Source organism: Salarias fasciatus, chromosome 17 (assembly GCF_902148845.1).
Source record: "Salarias fasciatus chromosome 17, fSalaFa1.1, whole genome shotgun sequence".
Lineage (NCBI taxonomy): Eukaryota > Metazoa > Chordata > Actinopteri > Blenniiformes > Blenniidae > Salarias > Salarias fasciatus.
In genome coordinates this window covers 1,423,821-1,436,429 of record NC_043761.1, presented here as the reverse complement: position 1 = coordinate 1,436,429, position 12,609 = coordinate 1,423,821, and the positions used below count along the sequence as shown (strand labels likewise).

General features: G+C 45.4%; 2 protein-coding genes across 4 annotated transcripts; both read right to left on the bottom strand.

Annotated features, from left to right (window-relative positions):
• Nucleotides 1–1,254: 1,254 nt before the first annotated feature.
• On the bottom strand, nucleotides 1,255–8,141 carry dusp16 (dual specificity phosphatase 16). 3 transcript variants are annotated; one of them, XM_030113134.1, is made up of 7 exons: nucleotides 7,960–8,141; nucleotides 5,035–5,530; nucleotides 4,303–4,441; nucleotides 3,847–4,010; nucleotides 3,589–3,748; nucleotides 3,341–3,464; nucleotides 1,255–3,207 (listed from the first exon to the last, which is right to left on the bottom strand). In XM_030113134.1, exons 2-7 carry the CDS (start codon nucleotides 5,269–5,271, stop codon nucleotides 2,127–2,129), a joined length of 1,905 nt encoding a protein of 634 aa, XP_029968994.1. In that variant the 5' UTR covers nucleotides 5,272–5,530; nucleotides 7,960–8,141; the 3' UTR covers nucleotides 1,255–2,126. The 3 variants fall into 3 exon arrangements, with proteins under 3 accessions (XP_029968994.1, XP_029968993.1, XP_029968995.1); XM_030113133.1 differs by having other exon boundaries at nucleotides 5,035–5,464; XM_030113135.1 differs by having other exon boundaries at nucleotides 4,303–4,435; nucleotides 5,035–5,464.
• Nucleotides 8,142–8,743: 602 nt separating this feature from the next.
• crebl2 (cAMP responsive element binding protein-like 2) lies at nucleotides 8,744–10,655 on the bottom strand. The gene is made up of 3 exons (XM_030113187.1): nucleotides 10,471–10,655; nucleotides 9,802–9,999; nucleotides 8,744–9,644 (listed from the first exon to the last, which is right to left on the bottom strand). The coding sequence occupies exons 1-3, from the start codon at nucleotides 10,483–10,485 to the stop codon at nucleotides 9,483–9,485; spliced, it is 375 nt and encodes a 124-aa protein (XP_029969047.1). The 5' UTR covers nucleotides 10,486–10,655; the 3' UTR covers nucleotides 8,744–9,482.
• Between the last annotated feature and the right edge of the window lie 1,954 nt (nucleotides 10,656–12,609).

Below are 12,609 nucleotides of genomic sequence, written 5' to 3'. Positions count from 1 at the left end.
CGTGACGTTGTCTTGACGAAATAGTCAAATTTTACAAATATTTTCCAAGTTATATTCAAAATTGAAAACAGAATTCATACATTCAGCAATTTCCTCAACCCTTTAAAGATTTACACAAAAGTATTTTTTTATTTCAAACTGTAACAAAATTCATAAAATATTTCAAGATAGTAATTGTTACTGATGTAAGAAAATAACCTAAAACAATAAATCACTATAGGAGGTGAATAGTTCTGCTTTATATCCAAATTATTTTTAAAAATAATTCATAATTAAAATTGATTCTTCAGCTACAATTTACACAAAAAGATGTGATTTAAACTAAAACACGGGTAGGAAAAAGATAGTTGAAGGAGTATTCCAACTCCTGTAATTTAGTTAACTGAAACACTTAGTAACTTAAAAAAATGTATATGAGCAGAAGAATATTAATAAAAGGAAAAGTTAAAGGTATACATTTTAAATTTGAGAACATTTATAATTTAAAATATGTAAAATTAAAAATATTTTTTGGTATACACTAAATATGTTTTTTTTTTAATTATTGAAACGTTGGATGCAAATTACATTCAGATTGTCGGTAGATGAATGATTGTCAAAGTTGGATTACATTTTCTGCAAATCAATTGTAAAAAGGACATTTAATCTAAAAATCTCATTTCATAAGAGAAATACTGAAAACAAAAAATGTACCCCGAAAAATGAAATAGAGGAATAAGTTCATCCTTGGCTGAGGAGTGTTGAGGACGCCCCCTGCTGGGAATCAGCCAGAAGTGTGTCTTTCAGGCCGCTGCTCGAGTCCAGCAGGTTATTTTGAAAAACAGTGAAGAAAAAAAACAAAGCAGCAAACAATCATGAGAAAGATTTACACGTTTTATAAAAACGTGATGGTTCTTTTAGTGCTTTCATCACAGATTAAATTTAAAAATCTGTCAGGTACACCTGAAACGGACAACTGGTTTATTTATGGATCACAAAAGAACTGAATCCACTCACGTTCCAATTTAAACAAATTTGAAATGTTTGAAATTGAATTTTCTTTTTTTTAACAACTTAATTTCTTCTCGAGCTGATCTTTCATAGACAAAGCAAAAAACTTGAAAAACTAGGTGATGTTGAAAGCATTGACACTCAGGCTTCACATATTTAATGTTATAAAGCAAAGACTTTGATCGGTTTTCTCGATTTGTTTGTTTCGTTTTTACTTCTGACTTTAAGAAATCTGGTGTTTCATTTGAAGTCTTCGTGTCGGTACTCTCGGGTTCAGTATGACTGTAAATATGAAGAAGAGAGTGACAGATTTTTTTTTTTCCTTTTGTTTTATTTGAACCTGAACTCAGACGCTGGCTCTGAGCCGGAGTGCAAAGATTACCTGTCAAACAGTCTGTGATCACCTGACCTCAGGTGAGTCTCCTCTGATTGGCCGCCTCAGAGTCTGGCCAGCTGCGGCACACATCGGCGACGCCACAGTCGATACCAAAGCGTTATTTTTAATCAGTCTGCAAATTATTTTTTTAAATCTGAAATGAAAAGAAAAAAATTCACCAAAAAAACCACAGCTTTCACTGGTGTCCATTATATTGTGAAAACGCCCTCTGGTGGCCTCACTGAGCACTGCAGCTGCTCAACCGTCAATCATGAAAAGTTACCAAAAAAAAATCTTAGCATAGAGAGAAAAATCCTGATTTTTGTTCAGTTTATAACATCGGCGTAAGCATCCATAACTTCTTTAATTTAAAAGAACCTAAAAATTACAGCAAAGACGATGTTGAAGATCAGAAACGTGCAAAGAAAAAAGGGGTCGCCATGGAAACACAGAGAAGAGAGGTCACCGTGGAAACAAAGTCAGAGCAGAGACGTCGCCGTGGAAACACAGTCAGAGCAGAGAGGTCGCCGTGGAGACACAGTCAGAGCAGAGAGGTCGCCGTGGAGACACAGTCAGAGCAGAGAGGTCGCCGTGGAGACACAGTCAGAGCAGAGAGGTTGACAGAGTTGCAGCTTTCAGATTTTCTGCTGAGCAGTTTTCCTTCTCGGTTCCATTAACCGTGAACTCTGTTGCTAACAGACCGACGTCGCCGTGTGTGCTGCCCGGCTGCCGGAGGAATCGAACCGTGCGCCGCCGTGCCTCAGGACACCTCGATGACCTCCATGCTGCCGGAGAAGCTGGACTGGCTGCCCCCCTTCACCATCTCCTCGCCCGCCCGCCCGTCTCCGAACTCCATCTGGCAGCTGCGCCTCTTCAGCTGCTTCTCGAAGCTGCTCTCCTCGTGCCAGCTCCTCCGGGAGTCGCCGCGGTCGCCCGTCCGCTGCCGGCTGCGCCGCCGCACCGCCTCCAGGCCGTGGCCGCAGCCAAACGCCGCGAAGCCGCCGCCGCCGCTCAGGATGGCGGAGGTGGAGTAGAAGCGGGCGGAGTCGGAGGAGAGGTACCAGCCGCCGCTCAGGGAGGAGGTGGAGACGGTGACGGGTCCCAGCAGGATGTCGGAGTGCCAGCCCTTCAGGGCGCCGCCGCCGCCGCCGCCGCACGGCCCCGGCTTGGCCAGGTGCTGCTGGCTGCGCGACAGGCCGAACAGGAAGCTGGTGGCGCTCTCCTCCATGCTGCCACTCCGGTGCAGCGGGTGTGGACAGTTCGGGGAGGGGGGCGGAGGCTTGGTGAAGCTGCTGGAGGCCGGCGGCGGCGGTCCCTGTGCAGAGTCCGCCTCCTCCTTATCGGGACTCTGCTCCGGCGTCGACTGCTCCGACACTTCCTGCACCGGCGAGAACTGACACGCCTTGCTCTCCTTAAACGCCGACGCTTTGTAGAAGTCCGTGGCGTCTGCGGCGCCGACGTGAGGCACGAAGACGCAGTGCGCGGCGCCCCCGCCGGGCTCGCCGTACGACTTGATGTCCAGGGAAAAGGAGCGCTTCAGCCGCGAGCTGTCCTCGCCGCCGTCGGCCAGCGCCAGGCCGCTCAGAGCCTGGGCCAGCCGGCGCTCCTCGGGGGCGTCGGCCAGAACGCAGGGCAGCGTCAGCGGCTCCAACAGAGCCGGACCGGCGGCGGCGGCGGCGTCCGGCCTGGCCGACGCCGCCTCCGACCCGGGCTCCCCCTGCTGGAGGGACCGCAGCTTGGTCTCCGTACCGTGAGGACTCTTTATCTTCTTCTCAAAGTCCAGCAGCTGACCCAGGAAGTTGAAGTTGGGGGAGATGGTGGGACGCTTCTCCTTCACGAACCTGACACACACACACACACACACACACACACACACACACACACACACACATCAGAGAACAGGTGTGGACGGTTCTGATCAGGACAGGGACGGCTCACCGAGATCTTGATGTGTTTGTTGGACCGGGCGGCTACCTGTAGGCCTCGTCCAGAGACATGTCCATCCTCTTCATGATGTAGGCGATGGCGATGGTGGCCGAGCGCGAGATTCCAGCCAGACAGTGGACCAGGACCCGGGCGTTGCACGCTTTGGCTTTTTCTGAAAGACGAAGGAGGATGAGGAAGAGGAGGAAGAGGAGGATGAGGAAGAGGAGGAGGAGGAGGATGAGGAAGAGGAGGAGGAGGAGGATGAGGAGGAGGAGGATGAGGCGGCGACGTCTCACCGATGAAGTCCAGCGATCGGTCCAGCCAGGGGAGGATCTTCTCGCAGAAGGAGTCGTTGACCGGGACCCTCAGGAAGTGGGAGTCCGGGATGAAGTCCGGTTTGGGACACGTGTTGCTGGCGTTCAGCACGAAGACGATGTCGTTCTGCTGCATCACTTCCTGTTCCACACACACCAACACACAATGATCTCTACACAGTTATGCACGCGTGTGTGTGTGTGTGTGTTCCTCCAGAGGGCTGGATGCTGAGCCGATACCTGGTTGAGGACGTCCCTCTGGCAGCCCAGGTACAGGTGGGGCAGGATGCGGGTGGGGCCCAGGCTGGCGACGGGGGGGCAGGGCTGGGAGGCGCAGGAGGGCAGCAGGGCCGACTTCCCCTCGCACAGCCCCGGGAAGAGGTGGGAGAACTGCGAGAAGCCGCCTGAAAGCACGGCCACGCCTCCGTCACTGACCAGCGGGGGGCGCACAGCCGCCCACGGGCCATCAATGAGACTCTTATCAGCTCAGCCCTCATGTGTTTACGCTCAGCCTGTTGCTAGGCAACCGGACAGAGGTCTGACTGACTGGGTGTTTTATTTAGGAGAGAAGCGGCTCAGGATGGCCGACATCTTTATAGTGTTACTGTAAAAAATCTGTTTTTCCTCTTCTTTAACCTTAATACACACATATATATATTTAGAAACACACACACACACACACACACACACTCTGACCTGACAGCAGGTGGACGGAGGGGAAGCTTCTCTCCAGTTTGAGCAGCAGAACGCAGAGGAAGGACTCGGTGCTGAGAGCCGCCGGGTCTGAGGAGCTCTGGTCGTACACCACCACCTCCTGATCAGCCTGCAGCTGCAGCTGACACACACACACACACACACACACACACACACACACACACACACAGTGAACACGAGCTAGACACAAAACCAAGATCCTGAAATCACATCAAAGAACTTTTCACTGCATCAGATATTTAAAACTGCGTCTCTGTTTCAGTCCAGGTGTCGACAAAAACACAAAATACAGTTTAAAGCAGCGAAGACGCTCGTCGGACGCTGCCGACTCTCTGCTGCTATCGAGGCCGGCGATTAGGCTGAGTGTGTGAGAGTGTGTTACAGATAAAACTTTATTGTTCTTCACAGGAAAAAGATTTGTTTGCTTGGTTTTATGAGCCGCGGGTTGTTGGGCGGGGTGAAGTGTTCAGATCAATCAGACTGCTGTTTTCACCTTAAACACACCAGACGACCTCAATAGGACGCTGTGTGTGTGTGTGTGTGTGTGTGTGTGTGTGTGTGTGTGTGTGTGTGTGTGTGTAAAAGGAGTGGTTGGTGCGCTATTAGAAAAATAGTTTTTTCATTATTTAATTTCCCATAGAGCTCACTGTACCACTAGAGGGAGCTGGCGTGCCGTGCTGAAGCCCCGCCCCTCGCCGCCGCGGCGCGGCTCACCTTGTTCTTGGCGGAGTGCTGCAGCAGCTCCTGGATCTGCACCTTGTCCTGCTGCAGCCTCCTCTTCATCAGCTTGGAGCAGTTGACGTTGACGGCCTCCAGGATGTGCGACGCGTTGTAGTCCACGAAGGGCCGGCTGTCGATCAGCACCACGCGGTCCAGGCCGCCCTCCAGCAGGGCCACCAGGGCCTCGGCGCCCAGCGGGCGCACGGCGCCGGGGGCCCCGCGCCGGGACATGTCTCCCCTCGCCCCGCCCTCGGCCCCGCCTCCCGCTGCTGCTCGGGACGCTCACAGGAGGAGGAGCTGCATGGCGTCGGGCCGCGGCGGCGTCACGACCGTGTGTGTGCGAGACGGGCGGGTTCGGCGGGCGCGTTCAGCGTCTCACGCGCCTCTGGGGACATCGCTGCACATCCTCGTCCTCGTCCTCGGGCTGCAGCAGGGGAAGACGGCAATTCAAAGAGAGGACAGATACAGACGGCGTTCTGTCCTCATTCGGCTGAGGAAGGAAAAAAATCAAGCATAATTCAAAATACAAGATTAAGGAAATTTTAAAAAAACTTTTTTTCCCATGTCAATAAAAAAAAAAAAACAGGGAAACGGAATAAAAACAAAACTGAAATTCAAAAAAGTCATTAAAAAAGTTGTAGGAGTTGAAAATTCATCACATATTCAAATAATTTTAAACATTCAAACAAAAATTCTCAGTTGGAGTTCAACTCCATGAATATCTCCATACTTAACGAATGAATGAATGAAATGTCACATTAAAGAGGAAGTTTGGTTTGTATTGAAGCGGTTTTGAGATTAACCTTTAATTTTAGGAAGTTTCGGCTTTATTTGAGGGGAAACGAAAACTGGACCTCTGCTGTCAGCTGAAAACAAACCTGTGAGAACAACCCTCGCTTTGTATTCAGCAGCGAAATGCGTTTTGAGAGGGACGTTTTCAGGCTGTTTACCTCAGGTAAAATCAAAATAACAAATTCCTCCACAAAACGCCTCCTCTTTAGTCCAAAATTATAATTATATATAGATTTCGCCTCATGTTTTCAGATTTTTGTCTATTTATGCACTTGAGCTCAGCTGCTGTTGTTTTTAAAAGTGCTCTAGAAATAAAGCCGAGTTCAGGATCTTCAGACAGATGACTTAAAAAAAGAGATTAATTCACAGGAGATTCATTCATGACTTTTAAACATACCCTGTTTTAAGGAAGCTCGGTGTTTCTTTACACCAGTTTATTTTCACAGAGGATGTTTGAGGTTCATTAAATCATCAATCACAACATTATGATTCCGCCCATAAAAGCTAAAGTCAGCAGCTTCACTTCATTCAACTGGACGGATTCATGTTGGTAATTTATTATATTATCATGTTATCATGTTATCACTGTACTTCAGATAAAAGCGTTGATTAAACCTGTAACGTCATTTATTGAGAGATTTAACAATACAGATCAATGGAATTACTATTTATTCAAATTTTTTAGAGGATGAACTTCATGACAATAAGTTAAATAACTCATTTATAAAGAAGTTAAGGTTCAGTTACAACAATGTGACGCTGCCAAATAACAAAAGCTCACGATAATAAACAGGAGTTTGGGATTTAAAAGACTGTAACGTCACAGCTTCAGAAGAGAAACTAAACTCTTATTTTATTAAGCCCCATGGGGAAATTTCTTTTCACACGTTCACACTTCCTATTTCTAGGAGGTGGTGGACAGCCACATTAAGGCGCTCTGGGGTCAAGGGTCATGCTCAGGGAACCACAGTGGTAACTGCACACTGAGAATCAAACGTTTGCGCTGAGAATGTAAAAGTTAGTGAAAGTTATTGGATATATGAGGTAGAGCTGCTTTACACAGCGTTAAAACTGTGTTTGCCTGAGAGATTAAAGCTGTAATTTTACTGTCAGTCAATAAAAAAACAATAAATATGAACTGATTTCAAACAGGAGCTTAAACGGGTGAAAGGTAGTGGAAACATGCTATTACCTCTTCATACAGGAGGAAGACTTTGACCATTACACTGAACCTGAAATTTTAACCACTTTAAAAACGGATTTCACTTCATTTACACTCAAAGCAAAGCTGTGATTTCGAATATAAACCTGTTTTTGGTGAGCTTTGGAAAGCAGAAGCCAGAAGAAGCTGCTTTCAACAGGAAGTTTCAGAAATTAAAACTAACTCTGGTCTGAAGGGAAGTTAATGTAAACCGGTAGGGTGTAATATTCTGTACATTCTAATAATAAGTAATATTCTATACATTACAAGGGTATAGTTAGTTGGTTAGTTTAGTTAATATGTGAACTAAAGGAAGTTTAACCTCCATCTATGAGCCCTGACCTCACTGAAGTCAAAGTTGATGGAAAGCAGTTTCACCGCTGTATTTAGATGAACTGGGACGAATATTGAACTTGCTGGAGGTTCATATAAATAAGTTTCATTCTGTTTCTGTGAAAAACATTAATTTGTTGGCAAGTTTAATGATTGAATGTAGTTAAACCAGTTTCAAGGAAGTTGGGCATTTCTCGGTCAATGGTAATGGAAACTGTAGTTTTAATTCTTTTAAACATTGCTGAAACTCTTTAAACAGATCCCAGTGGTCTCTGGCCCGGGTTTAACCCGTGTTTACCCGGGTGAGGAGCTTTTTGCGGGTTTTCGGGCGACATGTTCACGCGGACGCTAGCCGCTTCCATCGCTAGCTCCGCTGACATTTTGTCGCCGCGTTTCCATGTTTGAGAAGCGGCTGACCCGCGGGGTCGAGACCCGGGAGCCACGGTCCGTGTTCCCGCGGGGCTCCGAGCCCCGGCCTCGGTGCGGACTGGACTTTACACGGACCACCGTCCGGGCCGGGCTCAACTTTAGGCCCCGTTAACGGAACTTTCCCCAGCCGCCGCTCCGTAACCGGACATTTCGGGGGAACTCACCGTCTGAAAACTCGACGTCAGAGTCCGGCCAGCGGCTCCGGAGCCTCGGCTGGCTCCCGGCTGGCTCCCCGGTGGGTTCCCGGGCAGGTTTCCCCGGGGCAGGACGGCTGTGAGAGCGGGGACAGCGCGGAGTGAAGGCGGCGGAGGGAGTCGGTGCTCCGGTCCTGCTGCTGCCGCGAGAGATGAGGTCACCGCCATATAAATAATCGCATGTCGTCATCGGAGCGCGAGGCACGGCCGCGCTGCCCGGGCTCTTAAAGGGGCAGGCCGGAGAAAGAAAACTGGGCCGACAGGAAACACTTGACAAGACTAAAAACACAAAATACCGCAAATATAATGTACACAAAATACAGAAAATACACAGAACTGCAAGAATTGCTCATAGTCGCACAATGCAATACAATGACGTCTAATAATACAACAAAATTCATACATGAAATGCATACCATCAAAACCACAAAATACTATTACATAAAAAAATTCTATATTTAATAAAATAGAATAAAATTTACTGCCAAGTCGATACAGAATAAAAACAGTATGTTGTATACTCAAAACATAACTGCTTCCTGTGAGTACAAAGCTCGGGCATTTATAAAACAGACAACATGCTATTTGCAATAAATATACAACATCCAGAAATATTACTGAGTTAACAGCACAGAAGTGCTTCACAATGGAAACTGTACAATACTAATAAACAACCAGGACAATAAATGAGCTCATTTGAGAATGAAACAGACTTTGACTGAGTTTATACTGTACATGAGGGAAAAGAAACAAGTTAGAATGTGAACAAACAATTTTATTTCAACACATCTTTTCAAATACTGTACAACAACAGATGCTCACAGGAAGCATCAGTTTCTTTCTTTCTCACACACACACACAAAAACCAGCCCTTCTCTGATCATGTGACCTGTGGCTGACAGCGGGCTGTCTCTTCTAATCGAATCAGCAGCTGAATATTTTCATCACAGCAGTTTCATCTCAGAGAACAAACCATTCTGATGGAATAGTGCTTACAAAAAAACTGAGTTTTCCGATTTACTCTATATCTGTCTGAGTCAGACTATTAGTGACTGTGTAAAAACACCAAGCTAAAGAGACAAATCACTATCCACAGCTGACCAGTGGAAACGGTTAAGACACTGAAAATTTTCATTTAACTTGCAAAGTGCCGTCAGACTGGCAAAGTTGTTGAACTAGTAGATTTAAACTTGGATGTTTTCTGTTACACTCTCGAGCTGTCCAGGTGTCACCCGTCTGCACCTACTCTCAGCTGGGACTGGCTCCAGCGCCTCTTGACCCTGCACAAGATGTAAGCGTCACAGGCGAGGGATACACTGGAAAATATTTCATAGGCTGAGAAAATCACTATGAAAGTGTCGTTTCAGAGGAAAGACTGCTAATGTGCTCAGAGATTTCGATGAGAGCATGAACGCCGAGTGACAGTGAGCGAGCGAGAGCAGCCTCAGGCTGGGTGAAATGCGGGAACAGCCTCACGATGCGGATGTGCGGCTCTAAGTGTGAGCGCCGCCGCCGCTGTTGGTGGTGTTTTTGTTATTTTTGGTGGATTTGGTGCCACTGCCACTCTGAGGTGTCTTCTGCTCGTCTCCAGTCAACAGAGCTTTGATCTCAGATGGTATCTTCCCCTGATCCATGGCCGAGCACCACTGTTTGTACTGCAGGAGACACGCAACAGATACACACTGTGAGGTTACATCGATTAGTGGAAGATGCTCTAAAATCTAGACATTAGTGGGAGGAAGATCCTCTATAATCTGAATGTTAGTGTAGGAAGAGACTTGTTTTGTTATTGTTTTTTAAATTCCTCCTCACCATCTCCAGCTCCTCCCGCAGGGCGCAGATGGCTCTCTCCTTGCTGGACACCAGCTCCTCCAAGTACTGGTACCTCAGCTTCTTTCTGGCTCGACACTCTCGGGCACTCTGACGGCTTCGCTCCAGTTTGGCCTTCAGGTCAATTTTGGCAGGTTTGCGGCCACGTTTTCCCGGTTTCTTCACTTTTCCCGCCACCATCTGTCAGACAGCACAGCCGCAGGTTCAGCAGGTATATTTATACGAAGTCAGATCATCAGTCAGGATCTTAGTTGTGGCAGTGGGAATGTAAGGGATGAAAGTGTGTATATTTAAGCAAAAAACAATTAACACCGAAAATGAGTACAATCTCAAAGTTGAGTAACTTTAAATGAAAACTTGTGCAAAACCCAGTGACATGTTAAACTGTTGTGTTCTGCATATATTTACAGACTCACCGTGACAGCAAGGCTCTGAGGCTAATGCTAGTTTTCTCTGGAGCCTGTCCGCTAACGTTAGCCACAGTTAGCCGAGAGAAGCTCGGAAAACTAAACGAACAAGCTAACACAAAAACTGTGTATCTTAGGTAACGTCAGCTGGTTAAAGACGATAGCTACCAGTTTAAACCCCTTAACTAGTTGCAGTCAAAGAGCTGTCCCGAGTTAGCAGCTGCTAGCATCGTTAGCTCCTCACCTTGTTTTCATCCATGTTGCTCCACGTTAGCAGCCCGCTGCTGTTAGCGCCGCTCCGCTAACAGCGCGTCGTCAAACACGCAGTTAGCAACCAGCGGATCCTCAGATAACCAGGAGATAACCCTCAGATAACCAGCACACAACCAGCTGTGGCTGAAGCGACCTGTTTACAACGTCGAGGTTACGTGTTGACGTCACAGACGCGTCATTTTTTTGAACACATCTTTATTGACAGCCGTGACGCTAACAGAGCAGAATAGAAAACAATAGAAAGTAATGTATTGATCTCAAAGATAATTCTTTCCCAGCCTTGCTCCACTCAATAATAAAATGTAATAGAATGTTAAATATATCAAATGAATAAGAAGGAAAATTAAAAAAAAAGCAACAAATATTGGTATTAAATTAATATGTAGAACCACCAGAGGTTCCAGATGTTCTGGCAGTGATGCTGCTTTAACACACCAGATAAAAACTAGTATCACCAAGTCAACACTAATCAGGTTTTAAGTTGCAGTTGTACACATAATAGTGATATAAAAACAGAATCATAATGAATCTTGAGGAAAACTAACACAACACTCTGCTGTATTTGACCTTTTCTCTAAATAGGAACCACTAATCAATGTATTTTGATGTGAAATACAATATTTTAATTAACAAAACCACCCTGGACCACAACTATGTGCCTTCTGTTTGTAAAAATAACCCAGACCAGGTGAAAATGTAATAAAAACTGAAGTCTGATTATTCAAATTACTGTTAAGATTGAATCCTGACAAAATGTACTGGAAAGGCAAAGAGTCCTCATCCAAAATGACCGCCATGGCAATGCATCTACACAGCAGTGAAGTGTGGGTCAAGGGTTTCTAATGATGAAGCCATGAGGATGAGGCTTTTACACAAATATGGCACTTCCAGTAGTGCAGTGGAAAACACTGTCATGTCACAGTAAAGGTGTTCCTGGTTTGAACCTGGAGTTTTTCAGTGTGGATTGTGTACTTTCTCTCTGAGCCTGTGTACATGTTGAGTCTGTGCCACGTGAACTGTTGTTGTTCCTGTGAAACACTCTCAGCTGTACTGCTGACCTGAAGGAATCGTTGATGAATAGTTTGGTGCGTCGGGTGAGTTCAGAGGTTTGTTCTTCCTCAGCTGCTGCAACAGGAGGCCTTGTTTCAGAGTCAAACTGAAACGAAACGGAAAATAAACACCGACTGAACCCTGAGAGGAAACAAAGGAGGATATCTGTGTGTGTGTGTGTGTGTGTGTGTGTGTGTGTGTGTGTGTGTGTGTGTCCCGCTTAGTCATTTCTTTTCACTGAGTTTATTTGGACCAATCAGAGTCTTTGTGGGTACAAACAGGAAACATCAGATTCACAGCAGCTGGAGTTCAAACTGAATCAAAGACAGAAAAAGTGTAAATCACAGAAAGTCGACAGTTTACAGAAAAAAGGTCAAAGACGAGTTACAAGTTGTTGGGTTTTTTTTTACAATGATCTTTTTTCTTTTTTTTTTAATCACTGAACATGAAAATCCTGAAAAAAAGAGCAAGAGGACAGAAACCTGTTGGAAGGAACTACAACTTATTCTCTCCCCATCAGGAAAACCCTCCACCAAGCCAGAGGGATGGATGTCTGTCGCCCCCTGGTGGTGGTATTCATGATGACAGCAGCAATGTGGAGAACGAGTGTTGCCAGGGCAGGATGTGACTCTCACTCAGAGAACCATGGAAATGTGAAAATAGATTAAAAAAAAAAAAAAAAAAAAAGCTTGTACAAAAAAAATGTGAAACAATTTTAAAAAAATAAGAGAATAAAATCCAAGAAAAAAATATACAATTCAAACTATTAAAAAAAACTTTTTTTTATAAAGGTACAAAAGTAAAAATCATTTTCAAAACCATTAACAATTAAAAAAATAAATTAAATTAAATTAAATAAGTAATTCAAAGCAATTTTTAAATAAAAAATTAAATAACAAAAATAAATATTCCGAGTGAAGTAAGAAAACAATACAAATAAAATTTATATCACAATACACTGGAAAACAATGAAGGCAAAGGGAATTATGACAGTGGAAAAAACAAAATAGAATGAAAGAATGAAGGTCCATCTCTTTGAAAGACACACTCCAATCATTCC

Bases quoted from the DNA above. Each gene is read 5' to 3' on its own strand.
- dusp16 (XM_030113134.1), bottom strand. From the start codon at position 5,271: ATGTCCCGGCGCGGGGCCCCCGGCGCCGTGCGCCCGCTGGGCGCCGAG. The intron at 4,011-4,302 runs GTCAGAGTGTGT...CCGTGCTTTCAG, and splicing joins CTCCGTCCACCTGCTGTCAG to GCGGCTTCTCGCAGTTCTCC. The intron at 3,465-3,588 runs GTGAGACGTCGC...TTCGTCTTTCAG, and splicing joins CCGATCGCTGGACTTCATCG to AAAAAGCCAAAGCGTGCAAC.
- crebl2 (XM_030113187.1), bottom strand. The intron at 9,645-9,801 runs GTGAGGAGGAAT...TGTCTCCTGCAG, and splicing joins TGCGGGAGGAGCTGGAGATG to TACAAACAGTGGTGCTCGGC.